Source organism: Dermacentor andersoni, chromosome 3 (genome assembly GCF_023375885.2).
Source record: "Dermacentor andersoni chromosome 3, qqDerAnde1_hic_scaffold, whole genome shotgun sequence".
Classification (NCBI taxonomy): Eukaryota; Metazoa; Arthropoda; class Arachnida; order Ixodida; family Ixodidae; genus Dermacentor; species Dermacentor andersoni.
The window spans coordinates 51,943,398-51,966,505 of NC_092816.1; the positions used below are offsets into that span (position 1 = coordinate 51,943,398).

At 42.9% G+C, this 23,108-nt stretch overlaps 1 protein-coding gene and 1 long non-coding RNA gene across 4 annotated transcripts in view; one reads left to right on the plus strand and one right to left on the minus strand.

The window, feature by feature from the left end:
* Positions 1–18,016, plus strand: part of LOC126548161 (N-acetylated-alpha-linked acidic dipeptidase 2) — a 42,389-nt gene extending 24,373 nt beyond the window's left edge. For all 3 annotated transcript variants that reach the window (XM_050196290.3, XM_050196306.3, XM_050196298.3), the window contains 9 exons: positions 242–361; positions 1,586–1,668; positions 1,771–1,834; positions 3,220–3,385; positions 4,634–4,727; positions 5,362–5,605; positions 6,160–6,241; positions 7,589–7,684; positions 9,757–18,016. In XM_050196290.3, the coding sequence (XP_050052247.1) occupies positions 242–361; positions 1,586–1,668; positions 1,771–1,834; positions 3,220–3,385; positions 4,634–4,727; positions 5,362–5,605; positions 6,160–6,241; positions 7,589–7,684; positions 9,757–9,967 (1,160 nt within the window). In that variant the 3' untranslated portion in view covers positions 9,968–18,016. The remainder of the gene's footprint in view (positions 1–241; positions 362–1,585; positions 1,669–1,770; positions 1,835–3,219; positions 3,386–4,633; positions 4,728–5,361; positions 5,606–6,159; positions 6,242–7,588; positions 7,685–9,756) is intronic.
* Positions 4,482–9,812, minus strand: LOC129381142 (uncharacterized). Its single transcript, XR_008609383.1, has 2 exons — positions 9,733–9,812; positions 4,482–4,703 (listed from the first exon to the last, which is right to left on the minus strand). It is a non-coding gene; the product is annotated as an uncharacterized lncRNA (long non-coding RNA).
* Positions 18,017–23,108: the final 5,092 nt, after the last annotated feature.

Sequence of the window (23,108 nt, forward strand, 5' to 3'; positions counted from 1 at the left end):
GGGTTGCCATTGTCTCTGACTTGCTACCGTTAGAACATTAACGTGTGTGTGTCATGCATCATCTACGCAAAACGAGAACAAGGTAAAAATTGGAGCCAACGTTTCAACAAGTGGACTTGTCTTGAAAAGGACAAGTCCACTTGTCGAAACGTTGGCTCCCACTTTTACCTTGTTCTCGTTTTGCTCATTGTCTTGAATTTCCATCTCCCGCCTTCCCCGTGTTTTCCATGCATCTACGCAGGCAGATATATTATTGTGGGCTGTCATCACGATGCGTGGACCAGAGGTGCGGGTGACCCTGGCACAGGGATGGCCGCCCTTATGGAACTGGTCCGGCTCTTTGGAAGCCTCAGAAAAAACGGTAAGTGCCTGCTTTCTTACTTGCTTTACAGTTGCTCTGTTACACTGTTGTTAGTAGACAGACGTTTGCTCTTAGAGGTGATCGATGATGATATTATCATGCATGTGTTGTTTTACTTCCTGCCAATCATAGCTTTCACCAACTTATCATTGTTATTGTTTTGTCGCTTTCTCTCAAGGCGTATCAGTGTGCTACCTCAGAAACTTCATGAATGTTGTCACCACTGAATGTTGTCACCACAGTGCGATGGGCTTGTCTAAACAGACCATGTGTGTGCTGCAAATTCCGCAGTGCCTTCTCGAATCGAGATGAGCAACAGTAACTCCTCTAGAACTTACATTGATGCATGTGTAAATAGCACCTGAACTTGAGCAGCGTCATTCAATCCGTTGACAACCAGCATAATTGCTATCACTGCCTAGTTGTATTTTCTTTTGTTGGCACTAGTTTGATTGGAAGGGGGGGAATAAAAATGTTTATATTAGAAGAACGACGCAACGAGCTATGGAAAGAAGAATGATGGGTGTAACGTTAAGAGATAAGAAGAGAGCAGATTGGGTGAGGGAACAAACGCGAGTTAATGACATCTTAGTTGAAATCAAGAAAAATCAATGGGCATGGGCAGGGCATGTAATGAGGAGGGAAGATACGGATGGTCATTAAGGGTTGCGGACTGGATTCCAAGAGAAGGGAAGCGTAGCAGGGGGCGGCAGAAAGTTAGCTGGGTGGATGAGATTAAGAGGTTTGCAGGGACAACATGGCCACAATTAGCACATGACCGGGGTAGTTGGAGAAGTATGGGAGAGCACTTTGCCCTGCAGTGGGTGTAGCCAGGCTGATGATGATGATGATGATGATGATGATGATGATGATGATGCTGATGATGATGATGATGATGATGATGATGATGATGATGATGATGATGATGACATCAGAAGTTCTTTGTCAGTCATCTTCCAGTCTATGCACATCACTTCCTTGTCACAATATCAGAATGAAGAAACCGTGAGAGAGCAAGGTTTTAGGAGCTTCAGTTTTAATTCAAATCCTTATTGAAATGTTGGTGTTAGAGCAGATGATGCCGCTCTGGTATCAGTTGATACTCTGCACTTGATAAAATTACCTTGTTGCTCCTCATCAGTGCTAAAGCTTCAGGATTCCTCACAACCTCGCTGCCGAAAAGTGAGTTATTATTTTGATGCGTATGGTTGATTTCTCTTGTAGGTTGGACTCCTGGCAGAACACTGGTGTTCGCTAGTTGGGACGCAGAAGAATTTGGGATGGTGGGCTCCAATGAGTGGGTGCAGGTAATTCTGTCGTTTCTTTATACTGTTCTCCATTGACTATTTCCCGCAAGTGTCCATACATTCTGACCTGAAGTTCATTCCATGAAACCATGTTACCCACAGGCACATGAACAGGAGCTCTACCACCGCACAGTGGCGTACATCAACCTGGACCAGGCAGTCTCTGGTGACAACTCTCACTCTCATAGTTGTGCTAATTCTATTTCTTTTTACCCTGAAGGGCCTGTTACATGCGGTACAAATATCTTATACATCTTCATCTACCATACGGCTTGTCCAGATTGTTAATAAGGGAAATCTAGTATTTTGGATTGATCTATATTAAATTTCTAGATCTTTATCTTGATTGAGAACAAGTGCAAGCAACATGGCACAAAGGGAAAAAGAGAAAAGAATGCTGAATCTGTAATTAATCTTTGCTTTGAAAAGACCTGTCATACTTAACTCATGGTCATAATGAGGTAAGCAAACAACTAACAAAACAAGATGAAAAACTAGCAGCTAAAGAAGGGAGCATGTCATTTGCAAACCCTTTGAAAAAAAATATATTCTTTGTAATGCAAGGAAGCTTCATAGTACAATTATATTCCCTAAATTCCTTATATGATAGGCTTTTATCGCCTCTCTCACATCGCTGTCACAGCTACTTGACAAACTATGGTGTCTGAAAAATTCAAGGCCATTGCGCCCTGCGAAGATGGATGACCAGTGGAACTGTGAATTTCGCAGTAGAAAAACTTATGGTAAAGACGTTATTGTATCGCTCGTTGTCAGTTACTAACAACAGTCACAATGGCTTTGTGGCCGCTATGATATATACACTGATCGGCACACTTGCAACTGCAAACACATTCTTTGATAATGTCAAATTGATGCACGTACGCCTCTGGGTGGTGGGTTGGGCCGGATCGATGTGGCATCGTAAGCAGTGTGTTTGCAACACGAAACACGTAAACCACTCCTTTTTCGGTCTCGACACATCCACATTGAAATCACTGGCAATGACCACAGGGGTAGTGTCATCGCAACTAGCCCAAGCAAAGTGAGTAGCCATGAACCTTATGGGGCTATGAGCCATTGCTTACGGGGCTATGAGCCATTGATGATGACAGTTTTTAACATGCTGTTCTGTATGCTGCATGTGTGATCAGTAGAAAGAATGTAAGCACTGTTTGCGTCACTTTGCCAAGTGCTTGTGAAGCAAAGCCATTGCATTTTTTGCTTGCTTATGCTTACGGGGTATGAGCCATTGATGATAGTTCTTATGTGTGGACAAGAAATTTCTATGGTACCCTAGCCATACACAGCTAGGCTGTAAAACCAACAGTGACATGGCGCGGAACGCTGTGCTTAATTGTACATACGCGCTTCTCTTTGTGCCATGTTGCTTGCACTGTTGTTTAACGTTTATCATTAACAACCTGTCCAAGCATCCATCCTTCTAGGTTGGTTCAGTGTTTGCGTTTGGTGTCCCTTTAACCAGATGCCCACCCACTGCACCAGTCATGGCGGTGCGTAATTTTGTGGTTCCTGTCTTTCTGACATGTGCAGGGAACAGCTCTCTGTATGCACTGGCTAGCCCCCTGCTGCGTCAGGCACTGAAGGAAGCCGCGGAGCTGGTGCCCTGCCACGAAGGTTCGCACTCCGAGATGAGCGTCTACGACATGTGGAAGATGCGCAAGCCTCGCGTGCCCAACAACGCGCATGCACCACCGCTGTGAGCATTGTCTACCTTAACTCAAACTCTCTCTTCTCTGGTTATTTATCGCACCGTCTCAGATTTATACGGACTAACAAAAACAGGTTTTCTCATGCATTACAATAAAGGCAGGCTGGGCTGCCCTTAAACGAAGAATATGTGGTAGAATAGTACATGTTCATTATGGCATTTCAGGTTTGGCCTGCGCTACAAATACAGAACTGGTTATCAAGAAAAAAGTGTGTTAGTGAGCGAATAAACTTTATTACAGAGACCAAGCTGCTTATGCCCCCAGGTGGGCGGCCACCCTATTTCAGGTAGTCATGGCCCTGTGTTGCTAGCTTAGCCCTGTTCACCAGCGCTAGCTGGTCCTCAGGTCTTGGGCTTGTCAGCTCCCACTGGTCTTCTGTTGGTGCTTGGATGGACGTTCTCCACAGGTTCTTTTTGCATTCCCAGACCATGTGGCAATGGGTGTTTGGTGTATTGCAGAACTGGCAGCCTCTTGCATATGTTGAGTGTGTTAGAAAAAGAAAATACACACATGCATACAAAAAAGGACAGATGACTGAGTAGTTTCTGGTGATGCTAGTGTGCAGCATTGTAGTAGTGTGTTCTGCTCTTGTTACCAGTTGTAATTTGTCAGGCAGGTTTCTGGGTGCCTCCCTGGTATGCTGTAAATAAAACAAATTATTTTGTTTCTGCACTTGAAATAACATATAGGTTGAAGGCATGAAGGACGACCAAAAAAAAAGCTATGGGGAGGGCCCCAGCAATCCAAGATGCATTACAAAAAGCATGGTGAAACTCACGCGTTATCTTCGGCTTTGCTGTCTTTATTTATGAGGCAAATAGCAATGGTTGCTGAGAAAGCTGGCGGCTCTCTGCAGCTGACATGGTCTTCCTCAGTGAGGCACAAATCATGGTGGAAGGGCACTTGGCTCTTAGGTGAGAAAGGCAGGTAGCTGCCCTTTCTCAAAGGAGAAGTAGCTGCCCTCTAAGTTGGAAGTGCTTTCCAATCTGGGGAGGCTTTGCAGAGAGTGATGTTAAGTGTGTCTCTTTAGTTCTTTTTTTCTTTTCTTCATCGTATGGAGAGAAGTGTGGAGCATACATCAAAAAAGATTAAAAACATTTATTGTGTTTCTCCGTTATCTCTTTTCATGACATTTCCAATGAAATAAATGCATTTAAAGATGATCTTTAACAGACATATTTGATTGCCAGTTACAGAGGTTGCATGTAGTGAGTGGTCCTCTTTTCCTTTCTCAGCATAATGCCCCCTGCATCAGGCTCAGATTTCGCTTCCTTCCTGCTGAGCCTCGGAGTGGCTTCTGCACACCTACAGTTTGTGGGAAAAGATCCGGTGAGTAACTCTTGCCAACATTTGTGGCAGACGCAGAGCTTGAGTGCAGCTGCTGAGATATGGTGGTTGTGCAGCTTGTGTGCCATTCCATAACTATTGCTAATTTTTGTTTCTTTTCGCCTTGTTTGGTGTTATTCACAGACTTGCACTCAAGGGAGGAAGGGAGGGGGGTAAAAGGGCATAATTTTTTTTTTCTTTTCATCGTATTTGCTGTTCTTTTTAGAGTTGAACTCAAGGGGGATAAAGGGGCAAATGGCTTGAACGAGGCAAAGAATTAGGCGCATATTAAAGAACTGTACATTGTCAAAGTAATCTGAAACCTTGCACTACGGCATCCCTCTACAGCTTTTGGAATTTGACTCCACCAGTTTCTGTTTTGTTATGATCTGAACCACAGTGGCCTCTCTAAAATCATTGAAGTTTATGTTACAGTGCAGTCAAATACATTCCTGAAATTCCAACTATTACAGGAAAAAAAAGACAGCGCTACTAGACGAGACAATAGTCAACAAATACTTGGAGGAGCACACAAACACTTGTTTTGTAGCGCTTTTTTTTCCTGTAGTCAGTGACCAACCAACCTGTATGTCATTCAGTTATAACACCTCTCATGAACACACGTGGGGACGTACAGGCATCGGACTACCCAGCGTACCACACGGCGTACGACACATACGAAGTGGTGGTGAACCAGACAGATCCAGGCCTGCGCTCGCTGTCCAGCCTGGTGCGGGTGGTCGGCGTGCTCCTGCTGAAACTGGTGGACTCGCTTCAGCTGCCCATGCATGCAGCCGACTACGCCGAACAGATACGCCTCGACTATGCAGTCTTCGAGAAGACCTACGCCCCGCTGCTCAAGGATCACAACATTGATCTCGGTCAGTAGGTGGGGCTGTCCTCCCCGGGAACGCGAGACTTTTCAGCCAGACCACTGGCATGTGAGGACTCGGGTGACAGACGGGAAAGAGTATGGGGCTCTCAAATCCTGTGGGAACAATAGTTGGCGTTATATTTTGTGAGAAGTTCCTGCCGTGATCGTACTGTTAAAACTTGCTTTTAGTATTCCCAGGTTAGTGGTCTTGCTAATGTGAGCACAGAGTCACGGGCTTTGTTCCTGGTTGTGGCAGCTACGTTCCGCTGGGGAGAGAATGCAAAAATGCTTGTGTACTTTGTCTTAAGTTCACAATAAGAAGACCCAGGTGGCTGTCTTTTTTCTCTCTCTCTTTCCCACAGCCCCAGTTTTGACTTGAGAATTCAAACACCTTCACTCAATCTTGTTAAATGCACATGAGTGTAAACATTAGTTCAAGTTAGTTTGAAAGCTTCCGTTACAACTGTATTTTCTTGCCTAGTATTTTATTAGTTTCAGAATAGACATTCAATGTAACAGCCATACAATTTATGTGTTCATATGGATTAATATTTGCTGCAGAGCCGCTGTCCAAGGCCCTGATCCAGTTTGAGCAGGCCGCGCTGAATTTCCACGACAACTATGAGGAGATGAATAAAAACAAGTGAGGAATTTTTTATTTATTTGCTCGTAGCTAATTTGAAATGTTATGCATGTGTCCATTCATTGCCAGAAAAGATAAAGCGAGGTTGTTCTTGCAATTCCTGCTTTTCTTGTAGAGCAGAAGTGTGAAGTAGAAGAGAACTGCCTCTAATATTATTCCTAGAGGTGTGCTTACCCATGTGGCGTCAGTGAAAGTAAACAAAATTTAGGAATGTTGCTGAAATTGACTGACATTAATTCACACTAATAGCAACCGCATATTATCGTTTAAATTATCCAAAATTTGAATTTGCCCAAGTGGAATAAAGTAGACTGCACAACGTAGCTTGGCTTACAGCCAATCCTCAATAGAGGGAACACAGATGCTATAACAAATTATTGAATACAACAATGTAGCTATAAAATTTTTCTCACTTATACTGTTAGACCTCGATATAACGAAGTCGGCAAAATTGGCAGTTTGCTTCGTTATTTCGAAATTTCATTGCACTGAAAGTGTATACCTTTTATGTGAATGATTTCAGTCGACGATCGATTTTTTCGTACACGGAAAGGGGCCGCAAAATTTTCCAAATTATCTGGCAATTGAGAAAAGCAAATTTTACTGAAAAAACAATTCATTTTGGTAAATTTTAGAGGCAGCGACGAATGATACGGTTTCATGCCACTACGTCGACGATATCTTCACGTCGGCGGTGCGAATTAAGCGAAACCAGCCACACTTTCGCGTGCAGTCCGCCCCCGCGGCTGATAGCGTTGCCCACAGTGGGACGATGCTCTGCCTCATTGACCTCTTTGAAACAGTCATTATTGGCTTTGTTCCTTTCCCCTGAGAAGCAAAAGAAAGTCTGAATTAACCAAAGTCATTGATTGGGTGACTGCTTTGAACTGAGTGGTTTCAAAAGGAGTTACAAACACATAGAACGAATGAACCTCTATATTTAGTCTTAGCTCAGTTAGTTTTAATTTTCAGTAGTCCAAATTTGAATTATGGGAGTCTTTTGTGCATGCACGGAGTGCATTCATCATTTCAATAACTAAGCCTTCACGTTTACTATTCTGTGGGAGGCTGAATGCAGTGCATTAAAATAACAGGTGCAGGTGCTTGCACTATATGTAGCAGTGCTAATGTTGCCTGAAATTTGATTTAATGAGATTTCCCACTGTGTGCTCACTATGCGCACATCAAAAAATTTCACAGTGAATGGCTGTGAATATACAGTGAATACCTCAGGTTGCAAATGTATGTTTGCAGTATAAACTTGGCCAACTCTCGGTTTTACAGCTACTGACCTGTTTCAAGGAGAATAAACTGGTGCTGCATCACTGCTTTTATGTTCACGTACAGCTTGCTGCTGGCTCTTCAGGAGTACAATGATCGACTGATGCAACTGGAGAGGGCGTTCCTTCTCCCCGCGGCCTATCCTCACCACCCACACTACAGGTGAGCAAGCACCAGTTGTTAAGCTAGTCAGGCGGGAACTGCTTTGATGATTTTTCAACTGGTTATTATAACTTATCCAATGTGTAGATCATCATTGTTTCACCAAAATGGGCCTTGCTCTCTTCGCAATCACACCCATTTTCATGCCATTCTACATGGTGACGCTGAGTTAACGCACTGGTTCAGTGCCACATGTGCCCGTGTGACTCTGTTTGTTGTCTCCAGATTTTCCACACTGCAGTTGATTGGACAGTATTGTTAGAGAAATTTCACATCAACCGCTACAAATGGTGGTATTCTAACGATAGTGCAGTAAAGAAATTTACTTACTGCTCGTTCATCTTCGGGGCACTTTTGTTCACAATAGTACTGGTGATAGCATCGCTTATGGTGGAACGCTGGGATGTCCTGGCGCGATGAGTGTGCAGATGATCATGATAATGTTCGATTACGTCAAGCAACAACGAAAGAGGCAGCTCATATCATCGGCTGTTCTTGTGCGAGGACTTTTATTTAGGCGGTCTGATTGGGTACTTCATCTTAATAGTGTGCAAGAACTGGTGCACTGTAAGTCACGAAGTATGACTGAAAAATACACCTTTTGCTTGCGCATAGCTGCTAATTCAACCTTCGTTCGTGTTGTCTTCAACCATGCATAATAATGCCTCATAATCATATCTTGGTTTTGGCACGTAAAACCCCAGAATTCAATTTCTTTTGTTCAACCATGCATGCAGCATTTATAGTTCACTGGGAGTTCATTCGTAGGACAGAAAAGAAATCATTGGCAAACTGTGTTGCTTACTTCAGTTTAAAAGTTGCATTAGCCCCCAGTCAAGATAAGTCATGGACCAATGTCATATATTAGAAAAGCGTTGAAAGTGAAATGAGAAGCATATGCAACATGTTGTACATAAATTTTCCTTGCACTTCACCAGTTGGTGACACATGGAACAGTCTTACATTCTACGAAATTTTTCTGAAATCGATGTAATGTCAACGAGCATGTCCTCTATATATTGAAACAAGTCAGTAGTTTACAGCAAGCTAAACACGGCCGCCCGGTCACCACCTCCTCCAGTCGCTCAGCTTCGCAGGAACGGCTAGCCACCAACGCTCGGCACAAGCAGTTTACAGGAGGATGGAGGCTTGAAGTGATTGGCAGTGATCGAACAAGGATTGTCGCTGGAGCCGACATCTTGACAAGGAAAGTTGTCTTCGGCAAGTCCCCTTGGTGCTGATGCCCTGACGAAGAAAAGTGCCCATTGTCGAAATGCTGGTTCCAGTGACATCTCTTGTTCTACCTCTGTCCCATATAATTTGTTTGACATGGTTAAAATTCACTGGATGACCTACGTTCATGCTAATCCACAAGTCACCTGCTTGAGTGGTTGTTGCAACCAACTGTGGTGGAATAAATCAAAATGAAAAGCAGCCAACTTTTTGTATTGCTGTTTGAATTAGGTGTAATGAGGTTTAATTAGAAATACAATAATCATTGCGGATCACTGTAGCAGCAGCGAACAGCACGAGCTCTCTTGCAATCGCATCACGAGTCATCATCTTCAAGTTGCCATCGAAAGCATTAGCACAGCTGCTACATTACATTTGGTGGAGTAACGTAGGCAGCAATTTTTTTTTTCAGAATACAAGCTCCACATGCTTGATTAAATAAAACAAAAGTTGGTTCTCAATATCAAGTTGTAGTTTTTATTATTATTACTATTCTTTCTGTCTATTGCAGTCGTGCTATCTCCTGTAGGCATTGTACTACAGCTGCACTTTTCTATTTGATGATTTGGAGGTGTTAAGGGGCCAAGTGCCGCTTCTTTTGTTCACATTTGTTGTGTGTGACCGGGAGTATAAGCTTTCATCAGGTGTTGGTAATGCTTTTAGCCTGCTGCTCCCTTATTTGCCAAGATTAATGCCCTGCTGCCAGCAAGTTAGAATTGGTAGAACATTTAGAAATCTATACGAAACCAATAGGTTATCAGCATAGGTGTGAGCACCTATGCTTGTCCCGTCTCATCTTGAGGACGTTGTCTTACCCTTGTTCGGGTTGGGGCTGACAGGCACGTCATCTACGGACCGGACGTGGACAGCGGCTACCGCAGCGTGCTGTTTCCACACCTGACGGCTGCCATCGCAAACGCGCGGCAGGACAACCACTCTCCAAGCTGGAACCGCGTGCGGGAGTGCCTCTCGTACGTCGTGCATGCCCTCCGGTCGGCCACCAACGTTCTCAGCAGTGCCGTCGTCAGCTGGCACGCTGCCGAGCTCTGAGCGGCTGCAGCGACGGTGGCCGCTGCCCAGTGCGCTCCCCCATCATTCACTGTACTGTCCACTTCATCCCTCCTGGCAATTGCTGTTCTCCATCCAAGCACACTTAACATCATGTGTACATTACAACTTGAAGAATGTGCACAGACTGACCTGCATTTGCAAGGTCATGCACATTCAGAGCCAAAGCTATGTTTCAAACTCTTCCATCCCCTGAACCGACTTCTACGCTGTAGATTGGCAGTTCGGAGATATCATTAACGTGCAGATAGGACTATAAAGAAGTGTCTTTAAAGCTTGGTTGCATAGCTTTTAAAGATACATTGCCTTACTTTTTTGCTTGTGCAATGACGTAAAAGATTGAGGGAGATATGTTGCCGGAAATTATATTATGACACGCGTGTTGTAACAGATTCATTTACACCTTGCTACAATTCCATAACCCTTGTCGGTCCTCAACTCTTGCTCAGAGATAAGTTATTGCACTAGCTGAAGGGTTCCTTCCTCTGTTCATCGGTGTTAATTACACCATGTTTCATCCAGATCTCACCCTTCTGGCCAGTCCAATCAGTGCCACCATAAAGGCAGCAGTGTCATGGCCGTATTCTAACATACCAAAGTTATAATTTATTCATTGCCTGCATTTAAAAATGTTGTCGACGCCATGAATCACATGCTTTGCGTATTGCTTATATCCAAGCCATCAACTCTATAGAACAACAGTAGTTCATTCCAGGCTCATAAAGTGTTGCTTCTGAACTGTGTTAACTTAAGGGGAAAAAAAATTAAGCCTAAGCTTCCCCTCTGTTGAATTTCACACCCAAGGCACAGAGCTGGTATGTCAATGTGGCATCTCACATTTCAAAGCATTCTCACATAATTGCACCGTTATTGTGGGAAAAAAAATGTTATCAGAACTTGCTAAGTTGAACCTATGGTTTGGTTAGAACGCAGTGCAATGTTCCTTTGTCAGCAAAGAGTTTACTTTCTCCACAGCTCATGCTGTCAACATCCACAACACTGCAGGACGAAGGTGCGGTAACTTCAAGTTGGCATTGCCACCTGTCTTTCATTTCTGTGTCTCTTTCCTGGCTCATCATGCCTCTGCTCACAATATTAATGACATTACTTATGCTTTGCTCAGAATCGATATTACTGATTTCCCACTAATTAAGCTCAGCCTAACATACCTCTTTAGAGTTGCTTTAAACCTTGCTTTTATAACAATCACTGATATGAGGTGATATCTTGAATACGCCCTTGCCTGTTCCTCTCTCATTGTGCGGCATACTAGCTGTTCCGTACAGCCTACCATGAAAGTGCTTGCTTGCTGTTGGTTTGCTCCTGTTTGTTTGAATGTCCCATATGGAAGATAGATTACAACCTAATTGCTTAATGGTTAAGCGTAAAGCATAATGGAAGTGGCAGTACATGTGGGTTATCAAAATAACCTATGCACGTTGCCGTTGAAGTGTGCAGACACATTAATACTCTACTGTTTCATGTGGGTGCAAAGCTTGCGTGTTGCTGATCTTCCTTGTGCTTTTGATTGGGTGCTCATTTGAGCTAACTATAGTCTAGAAGGCACCATGGTGATATCCAGCATGCTCTCGTTAGAAAGGTTTGTTACTGGCAAGAACGGGCACAGCAGTTCCAGTGACACGAGTTCTTTAGACCTTGCAGTTTCACTAAGAAGTTGTCATTTCGTACAAAAGTTATTCACAAAGCAGCTTGTGGCATTGCTGAGAAGTCGCAGTTTGGCACGTTTTGTGGGTTGAGATATTTTGAATGCATTGTGGTCAGTCAGCCATTTGTGATTCATTCGTTCAAAACGAAAGACTTCACGTGTTCATGTGCACACACGCACAAGTTCTTTGTGAAGAAGAGAGCGAGCAATTTTTTGCTGTTTTCGACACGAGACAGTAAATTCCCTGCTGCATGCAGTGGAACAATATTTGGCCCCCGTGTTCACAGGAGCCTCGTCTGCAAATTGGCAGCGTTTTCTTACTGTGTTTAAAAAGTGTTTCAGAGCTGAAAATACATTTAAAGCATGGCTGAACATGGCTATAGTATAACTAAAGCTCCGTGGCTGAGGGTATCATTGTAATGTAATATCAATACATCACTTATCCATAAGTACAGAGGGCTGGAAGGAAGACAGAATGAAAATTGGAAAAAAGTTCATTTGACGAAGTTTTAATCCTCTTTAGGTAGGCAACAATCTGCATTTACTCGGAGTAATTTTCTGCTTACTGTATACGAGAGAAAACTGAAGGAATGCATAATACCCTTACAGAAAAATGCCCTCCAGGACAGTGTAACAGAGTTATGTTTATAGTACCATACATCTTACAAGTAAAGCCAAATGGTACGTGTTTTAGCATCACTGTGCTTCCGAAGTTAGAACACTGGCAAAATCTTTATTGAAGAAAGTCAAGCATGTTTTGATTGTTAGTTTGGTGACATAAACTCCTAAGTCAAAGGGTAAAAGATGTGCATACTCTTGTGTGCATTCATTTAGGCTACTGCAGCCTTCTGCATCTCCTATTTTTTCAAGGCTGTGTTAAGGTAAGGTTCTTTCTGAACAAAGAGCTTCTCCCTGATCTTGCTGTTGTTTCCTGGTTACAAAATGGACATTGGCAGAAACAGGCAGCCACAAATGATCCTCTAAGGTGCCTTGCATACAGAGTGGTCAACTGTTAGAGGAGTCAACACACAAGCACAGGGCATGCGCAAATTTCCTTTTGTGACACGTGCAGAAGCGTATGTATGTGGGCCAAACATTTTCATGTTCCCTTTAAGAATTGACTGCCTGTACAACCACGAAACACCAACCAGTCCCGCAGAAAGTTCACTTAGGACATTGCTTCTTGGGAAGTAAACCTGTCCTCTTATGTTCCTCATCGTTTTCTTCAAGTCATTACGTTAGTTTTCAGTAGAGGGTGCTTGTCAAGTTGCCTGTCTTTTGAAATAGCCCATTTGTACCAACGACATGTCTAATGAATATATTATGATGCGAGCCACAATTTAGACTGCCTACCCGTTTGATCTCTTGCATGTGCAGCTGCTGGCAAAGTTGGAAAGTGAAACAATTACGCATCTCTAACAAGTACACTTTTTCTTTTAACAGAGTAGGGTCAACCTGCTGAAAAAATTTTAATATAATTTGCAGTTGTTCCTACCTACTACTGTGGTAGCTTGGAGCATGAAGGCGTATGTAAGCAGAAGCCAATGAAGAGCGATTGTTTCTTTGGCTTGTGGAGGTCTATGTCATGTCCTTTCTCTGGTAGAGCCCACAAGTTGGCTTTTGTGTGAATTTTAATCACAGCCTGAAATGAACTGTTTGGTGAGTTGATTGATAATAGTTTGTTTGAGCAATACAAAGGAAAAGATGCAAGTTGCACCTGCGCTAATGTAATGTATGCATATATTTTGTGTTTGTTCATCTTCTTTTCTCAACCATGATTTTTATGCACTGTTGTTTGTGATAATCGGGTTTACTGTGATGTGATCTCAAAATATGCAGTTCTGACTGTTTTGTCATGTTTACAGCTTGAGGTTCCACACATCTTTCTTTTTAATGTGCTGACGAATGTGTTTAGTCACAGTGAGATTGGGATCTCACAAATTAGGAAACCGCAATGTGGTTAAATTTTTATTTGTTCCATACCTTCTCGTACAAAAGCCTAACCTTGTGTTTTAGGCGCCCTTAATTGCTCTTGTACAGTGCACGCATTTGTTGTTTGACATTGTATTCAGTGGAGAGTGTATTGCTATGACTGCAGCTAATGTGCATTCATAATGGTACAAGCATTGTTCCGTGCTACATATGGGGGTGTGCAAAACTTTCGAAAAGTTTTGCTTTGACTTAGCTGAAAAGCATCCAGCTCATTGTAAAACACATCTTGCTTTTCTTTTTTTCTTCTTTTCGTGCTTGTAATCCGCATCGTTTTTGGTATCTTCTGGGAGTTGTGGTTCTTCGTTTTTAATCGCTGTCATCCTCCAACGAGTTATGTCTGCCAACTGGGTAAGCGGTATGAATAGTAGATAGCTAAATATTCACTCACTAGCTGTTGAGGGCAGCTTCCTAAGCTCGCAGCGTGGCAGCTATTAGGTTCACTTCATACCACGTCACCGACATTCAGCATCTGTTTTGATTGCTTTGCACCATGCTACCCTCCATGGGGGTGTAGAAGCTTGCACAGTTACTGTTGCACGAAACCACTTTTCATAAGAATCATGAGCACTTGGTGTAAGTCTGCCCTTTTTGCTCACCGCTCATCTATCTCTGTCCACTCCCTCTTTTTTTTCTTAGGTGATTTCAAATAGGTGCATGTAGTGTATATACATTTTCAGCAATACCATTAGATATTTTTGATGCCTTCACCTGTTTCATTGCTGCGTGGCCTAGCAAGCCAAGGGCACCGCAATGGGAGGTCATTTTCAGTGCATGCTGAATGTTTTCACCAGTTTCATTCTCTCAGTGGCCTAATTTCTTGCTGACAATATTTTAATGTCACGTCGCCGTTGGGTGTATAGGCTGCATTGGACAGTAGAAACTTCGTGTTGTACACTTCTGTCACTTCTGCTAGGCTTCTGCTCCGTCTTGCTGGATACTTCTGCTCTGATGTGAATGTGTACTGCTGAAAATAGCCAGTTGGGGAACAAAGCAGAAACTCATTGATGATGTTTGAAAAAAAAAATATTTGTGATGTGTGAAAATGGGGTATTTATGATGTTCTCTGCTGTGAACATGTGAACTGGGGGATCGTATGACCCCCACATGTACCGGTGAGTTCCGTATTGTACATAACCTCCTTGTTGAGCACCTCCAGGAAAGAAAAAGGAACACGTACTCTCCATTACGTGCATGTAAACAGGAAAATTGCACAAACTGGAGGTGCACCATTAAGTTCTGTAATGTACATGTTGAACATGTACATGTTCAACAGGTACTGTAATGTACATCTTGAACCCTTTCAAAAAAAAAATGAACATGGACTATCATGTGTTTCCCTCCCAGTGTTAGCTAGAATGTTGCCGTTGCAATGTAACAAATCAAAAGTCTGAATTTTTCAGTTTTATGTGTACTACAACAGCAGCTAGCAGAAAACGTACTTGCCTGCTGAGTCTTTCATCGATTTTTATGCAACCTAACCATCCAAAGCATGACCTAACGCGTGCCAATCATTTTAGGGCAGCCAATCATTTTAGGGCAGTTCTCCTCCTGGATGTTGTGCAACCTTTCTAGGTGTCGTGTGGCTATTTGGCGGTGTGTTTCCCTTCCACTGCACCTAGGTGGCCTAGCTGCTTTTAGGTTGGTCAAGAATAGCTTTCCACCAGGCCTGAACCGAGTTTCGGGGCAGATCATAAGAGTTCCCTACAAAAGTGACCAGAGAGAACTCTGGCGCTGCAATCGAGCAGCTACCGTCAGAACGACGGATAGCAAATGGATTTCTCTCGTTCTTTTGTGCTTGTGGCTTCAGACAACGCCACCATTAAGTTTTATGCTTCATCTTTCCATATTTTGAAGGCAATCATATTCTTTTTAAGTGCACGAAGACAGTAAGTTTGGGTGCACATGCGTAGTCACTGCGAGTCGCTGTGTTTACAAACACAACATTTCATTTGGAAAAATGTAATATTTCAAGGTTGCATAACCATTAGAAGCCAGAAGGATGAAGTTTAGGCAAATGGGCATGTCCTACCTATCTTTGCCGCGCTTGCGGAACCAGCACACTTGCAGCGCCAGGAGGCACTACCGGCAGAGTTCTCTCTAGAAATTTCTGTCAGAAACTCGTATAGCCGAGTTCCGCACTAGAGTGCGACACTTTTTTTTTACACTTTAGTGTTAGTGACATTACATGATGAAGAAAGTTTGTATCTCTATACAGTGTTGATCATCATTAGTGCTACAAGATCATTTATGAGATGCGTTTGAAAGTAGGTCACGTTAGTAAATTGCCTTGCTAGACTCCTCTTCCTGCACATAGAGTTGTATATGTGGTTGTGAAGCACATGTGCTATTTAAACCCGGTTTCAGCTTTTCATGAGCTGGTGAGCTTTTTTTTTTCTCTCTCATTTTTTTTACAGGTTTGGTTCTGAAATGTTAAGGTGTGTGTCCGTGTACACTTTCACAGTGTCCCTATCGAAAAAAAAAGCAATATGCCCCATATTCAATCATCCCGTATGAACATAATGTGGGGCCCCCTTATAAAAACCCATTAGCTTCCATATATCATATCGAGCAAGTCTTGTATGAGCATATGGAAGTCCCATATAGAAGCCTGTTTGCTCCCACATATAACGTACGGCCAATCTGATAGATATTTGGCAACATGGAGGCTTTTGTATGGGACCCCCATTGGTTCATATGGGATTATTGGGTGTAGGACTTGTGGAGTTTTTCATTAGGGGTAGCTACAGCCTACCCAATGTAGGAATGGGAAGAAGACAATGGTTGTTTTGTTGGAAAGTTTGTCCTGAAGTTTATTGCACTTGATTGCTCAGACTGATGTATCGAGCAAGTTATCTTGCTTCCAAGTTGGTTGTTACTGTGGAGATCCGTCGATAGTATTGTTTCATCATTATTTCCTTTCTTTCTGTTTTGTAAGGTTGGTACTGTTTGTGATCGCTACTTGCACTTTAACCAACCGCGACTTGTTTTGGGGGGCTTCAGAAAAAAATTCTGTTGCTGAGGAATGTGTCGCTTACACTACTGGAGGTGGGAAGCTCAAAGAGAAGCGGCGAGGAAGCTGTTCTTGGTGAATCCTTTCCTCGTTATGTGATAAACACCAGAATATCTACGCAGACAGCTTCTGTTTGCGACTATGGTTTTGGTTTTCCTACAAATATTTGGAAACTCAAAGAGCTAAATTGTGCCCACCGATTCTTTTATGAAAAGGACTTTGCGACGAAATCATCTTAGCAATGTTAGACTAACTTTCTTGTGGCGTTGAATTCAGAGGCAAAGAAGTGTAACCTGTGATACCTGGCTTGCCAGGGGGCAATCTTTATTTTAAACCTTAGGCCCCGGCAACTACTCCTTGATCTTTTGTTTAGAGACCTTTTCTTGCTAATTATTATTCACTTTTCTTGGATCACTGTGTAATACATGGGAAGGCAGCGAAACCAGTATTAAAAAGAAGGAGTACTGACATATATTTTCGAAGTTGTAGAAAACCTATAACATGCTTCTTACATGCCAAAAAGAAAAGACAAAAATCTACAAGTATGGAAACTTCAGCAACTGAGGTTTGTGGTATACACAAGATATTTGACCCTAAGGTTGGGGCTCTCCAAATGCCTGAACTCGCATTGTTGGCATTATCTAGACGTCGTGACTCGGAGTAAAATTTGATGATGTTAATGTATCAATAAAGCTAGGTACAATGATCTCACTCATAAAAAGTAAAGAACAGTTCTGTGTGCCCCTTTTTTTTCCTTCCGGCTTTTGCATCATGCTGCTGTGTACTAAAGCTGAAATCGGGTCATAGAAACAAGTTCTTTAGGCCACTCTGATGGTTGTCAATATTTTTCTTTGATTTAAAGGGCTTGGTGTTTCATCTAACACAAAAAAAAAGAAACGAGAAGTAGAAAATTTTGTTAGTACTCCTGAAAAAAAATCAAATATAATATATGCTTGCCTGAACTTTCATACTTTTTTTTTATTTGTGCTAACAAATGCTGACAGATAAAATCCTCTTTTATTTTAACCTTTTATTTTGCAAATGTTGTGTGTGTAGTCAAGAGAGAGTTATTCATAAGAGAGATGGACAAAACTGTCAAATTTTTTGTTTTTTATATGGTTTGTGAGGAGTCTGCTCTCTGTCTAGTCTTATATGCATGATCATTTGTTTACAGAAGTGAATTGACAATGTTGCCCTTATTTACATAATCCTCAATTTGTCACATGTCTCATTTAAGGGGTGTCAGTTTTATAATGATCTTGACATTTCTCTTTGGTATTTCTATCCATGCCTTTTATGAACGGTGGTGGTTAATCAATGGTCTGTACATGTTGCAAATAAAAATCACTTTCTTTACACAAGATATGTGTCTGCGTAGAGTGTGGTGGTAATTTTTTAATTGTTGTCTTGCTCGAAATATTCAAACAAGCATGTGCAATCTATCGCTGTCGTGTTTTTAACTTTCTTGATTGTGAATTTTCAATGCCTTTACTCAATAGTTTTAGAAAATGGCATGCCGCATTAAACATGGTCTATGTTTTTGTCTTCAGTAACTAAGGGTAACTAAAGAATACATTAATATTCATGGGCTGTTAGCTAAACAGAAACAAGAGTAGCTTATTTAATATGTTCAAAGGTATGTGCTGAAGTAAACAAACTGCAAAACATGCAAAAGAATAAGTCTGTAATGTTGTAATCCAGATGTGTACATGCTTATTTAAATGTGTCAGCAAAACTGTGAGCTCGGAAGCCTGAGCGACAACCTTTAAAGAGATGTGTAAATGCAAATGAAACGAATACTGCAACTCCATGCATCTATTAATTAAAATTGCAGTAATTTAAGTGAGCCCATTCATTTTCACATAATTAAACAAAACTGCAAGCATGTAGATTCAAGGTGGGTGCATTCAATGAAGCAATCTGCACATTACTGGCAACTCCTTCCATACCCAAACAAACAGCTTAAATGTACAAGCTCTAACAACAAAAGTATCATTTTCTGCATTGATGTGGAAGTCAAAGCCTCGGCAACAGCTGTAGCAATATCAGCAAAGTGCCATTCCTCAAGCAGAATAATGGTGGGCTGAGCTGTCAGTCATCATTTTGGAGCTATACAGAAGTGACAGCAGCATTTAGCCAGATCATTCTTGCACAATGCAAAATCCATGGAAGGCACATCTCAGTAACCCCATAAGTAAGCTAGCACCCCAAAAGGCCTACAGAAGTGGTTGGATGCAAGGGCATGAAGGACTTGAGGTAGAATGACCATAAAATATGAGCTAATCAATTAGCTTGCCTGAGAAGCACCATGTATGCTGAGCTGTCATCTTCCCCAGCTCTGACTGCGCACTCGTAAAGACAGAGTAACTAATTTTTAGAGGTTGTTTCTAATCATGGGCTATGAAACCAGCCAGACTGCAGTATATGTATATAATAGAGGCACAAACGAATAGTTAGTTGTTGAGAACACCATTATAGTATGCTCAACAACTAACTATTCGTTTGTGCCTCTATTATATTCATATACTGCAGTCTGGCTAGTTTCATAGCCCATGATTAGAAACAACCTCTGAAAATTGGTTACTCTGTCTTTACGAGTGCTGGTTACAGACCCCCAACCAAAGTGCAGACTGCCACAGGCAACCTAACTCAACAGGTATTTTATGGAAATGTGAAGTTTAGCTCCAGCACTTCCCTCTGAATCTTAACTCTGTATACTCCCATATCAGCGGAGTGGATGAGTCATTCCCCAATAATCTATGATAACCATCAAATGATATCTATATCTGAGTGCATGAACAGCGAGCATCTGGACTGATTGAGATATAAAACTTAATTTGCTCTTATAGACCCCTTACTTGGACGCAAACAAGTGAGAAAAGTAAACGTCCACCAGCATACACTGTTTCCGTTCTTTTTTTTCTTTATATGTCTTTTCGGCGCACTGCAATATTTGTAGTTCGCGCTACTGCATTCCCAAGCAACCTTGGCCAACTGCCGCTGCTTGGCCGATCGTCGGGAAATGATCGTCAAACGATTATATTGGCCAGCGAAGGTTGGCGAGAGGTCGGTATGACAACGGCCGCCGCCTTTACCGGCGGGCAGTCGGCAGAGGGCGTCTTGCCAACCTCTCTGTCAGACTGACTCCCGACCCGCCAGTTGGTCGCCGGCTCGGTACGATGGCAACGCGTCGGACCAACGCCCGAGGCCGATGAGTAGCATAATTTAATTTTTATATCAATTCCTGTCTGTCGGTCTATACTTATAAAATTCTCACTAGGGAAATTTGTTATAGGTGAAGGTAATACATTGTTATGCTTACATAATTTATACTTTTCGTGACTATTACATATATACACAGCTGCATTATAGCGCAATGCGTTCAGAAACAGCGATATATGTGTGTGGGACCGTTTTCTGAAGCAATATGAAACTCGTCGTACGCGTAAATATGTGAATTAACCGGCCATGCTTCTTTAAGGGAAATTCTCGGGATGCTTGCAAGGATTAATTCTGTAAACATGCGGAATTTCACGTGGGCTGTGGTATATATTATGAATTTTCGCTAATTCTTTTTTACTGTAATTTAAACACTAAACTTCTAGAAATATTTGGGGTTTAACAAAGCAAACGTCACTAAATTAAACTTGTACCTACCGCCCTAAACATGGCCTCCGAGATGCCATCATAGAGCGCCGACGAATCTCTGGGGCGGAGCGCTGAAGCGGTTAGTGCGACCAGACATCGCATCGCTCTGTTAGCGCTGCCCTCGGCGCGCTGCCACGTTCGCTGCACTGCTAGTTTTCCTCCTACTCCCTCCCACAAGCGTCTCCTCTCCAGAAATGTCACCCCCCTCTTCCACCCGGACTCTCCGCCTCCGTGCCAAGAGCTGCAACACAGAAGCGCCTTCCCCACCCACTGCATTCAGCCACCACTAAAAAGAGACGCGTTTTACGATGCTTGGCATCTTTCTTTGCCTCCCTCAAGCTCCGTTATGCATCAACTAATAGCGCTTTCACTCGTGTGAACGACAAGTGCACCAGAACATACGTATGCTCAGCCTGAAGTTAACTTATGCGAATTATTACAGACTGTGGAGCTAGGAGTCCTTGAATTCCGCTCAGCAGGCAGTACCGAGCGGTGATGCTTTCATTCCCAAACAGAAAAACTAATGCAGGCCTTGCTCCACAGTGAATTTTTTATATTTCATTTATCACGGCAAGACTATTCGTATCCTCCTCTTTTGGATATTTGACGTAAGGAAAGTGTCAGAAAACTAGTTAAACATCTATTTACTACAGCTGGCGCAGATATATTGTTTACTCAAAATGAATTGGTCAGATATGAATTCACAATTTAATATTTCGGAAGAACATGCGCGACGAGGTGATAACACTGAACGCACGCTGAGCATTTGCCAAAAGGCGAACGCGAATTGTATTGAACCAAGAATAGAACTACGGTTAGGAAAATGCATATTATGTGGAAACCGCTGGAAACAAAAAAACAGTGGCGCAAGAAAAAAAGAGGACTAGAAACAGAATGAGCCCTGTGTCCTCGTCTTTCACGCCATGATGTTTCCCATGAGCCAAATAGCCCAAGCAAACGTTATGCGACATACTAAGAATTAACTTCCCCTAATAAAAGTGCTGATGTCTTCATTTTGCAGGAGATGACTGGGGAGCGCCAGGGGTTTTCTGTTCCTGCTTTGCTACGGGACTGTGTAACGTAAATGCATCAATAGTATAACTTCGGTGTTGCACCTACAGCAACACAATCTCGAAATCTTCTCAGCCAATCTTTTCTTCCTTTTAGTAGAAATGATTTGGCTGCTACGACGGCGCAATTCATCTGCTACGGCACCGAGTCCCACTACCCATTCTCTAAATTTTTGTTTCTTCTTTCAAGAAATGGTTTGCCAAAGGCTCGAGGATCCCTTTTTACGAGTGCGTCCCAGCAAGACTTTCTCTGTTGCACGCTTCTGCAGCAGCACTTCGCGCTCGCCCAGGTTTTCTCGCATAGTTTCCGCGTGGGCGATTTTCAAATAGCAATGCAAGGTTTTCCCTCATGGTGCGGGCTGCCGATTTGACACTCGGCACGCCGCTTTCCGGTGTTCCAGTTGGGCTGGCAAGCGCTCTGTTAGGCACTCATACATAACAGACAACTGTATCCTCGCAGTAAGCGCGTTTCTCTTCGGTGCAACAAAAAATACGTTCCTTCATACAAAATCTAACACGTATGATTTCGGCTCATATGTATATCTACAGCACACCGACCTCTTAATGGAATAGTGCTTTATGTTCACATTCATGATTTATCATTCGCTATGTGCCACTGGCTGCGCGCAATTCAGTCTAATCCTTCAGACTGAGCATGTGCCCCGGCCATGGCGGCCGCATTTCGATGGTGGCGAAATGCGAAAACACCCGTGCGCTTAGATTTAGGTGCACGTTAAAGATCCCCAGGTGGTCGAAATTTCCGGAGTCCTCCACTACGGCGTGCCTCATAATCAGAAAGTGGTTTTGGCACGTTAAAACCCCATAATTATTATCTTCTTCGGGTGATTCGTGACGGACGGCGCGGCGCTGCTCGAGACTGTGAAGTCTCCTTTCTTTTCGAACTCGCGCTGCTGCTTGCGGACGGAATGCTTTTCTCCGGAGCCTGAGGGGACGAAACTTGTTCTGGCCTTTTTTTTCTTTCTTTTTCAGCTTCTTGTTGGATCACTGGTAAAGAAAGTTGTGAGTTCGGCGGCAAGCGAACCGCCTGGTTTCCGCGACCCCGAATGTTAAGACGAACACAGCCCCCTCACTCTCCCCACCAACACGTCGCGCGAGAGCAGGCGGGGACCATTCATGCCGTGCAGGCGGCGATCATGTTACAGCGGGGCTGGGGAGAGGAGCGGGCTTCCTGCCGCCGAAACGCGCCGGCGCGCGTATACTACTCCTTGCCCCGCAAAACACACAGTGGAAAGTGCGTGATATATCCTAAGAATTTGAAAAGGCGGTAGCGCAAGAAGACACGGATGGAGACGAGAGGACAAGGATGGGTGCTGAACTTCCAAAAACATTTATTGTGAATGAATCACGAATATATACATGCTGTCCGAGCCCGGTGTAATCATCTGCGCATTCGTAAATATGCCAACTATTTGTCTGACAGCGTGATGGATGCCATGTTGACACATCCCCATGCTTACACAGCTTTTTTTTTCCTCTCCTCCATCGATGATGGAAATAAAGTTCAAGTTCACTTCTAGAAATCGGTTAAGATTCTGCGATTTCCCGTATAACACGAGTTTTACTTTTCTTAATAACGAAAGTGTTTACAAGGTCGGGCGAACAGTCCCTGCAAGTCAGACAATGACTTGCCAGAAAACCTTCGAAATCTTTTCCTTCACGCGGATTTTTTTACATTGTTTGCGTGCTTCCTTAACCTATCATTAACACATCTCCCAG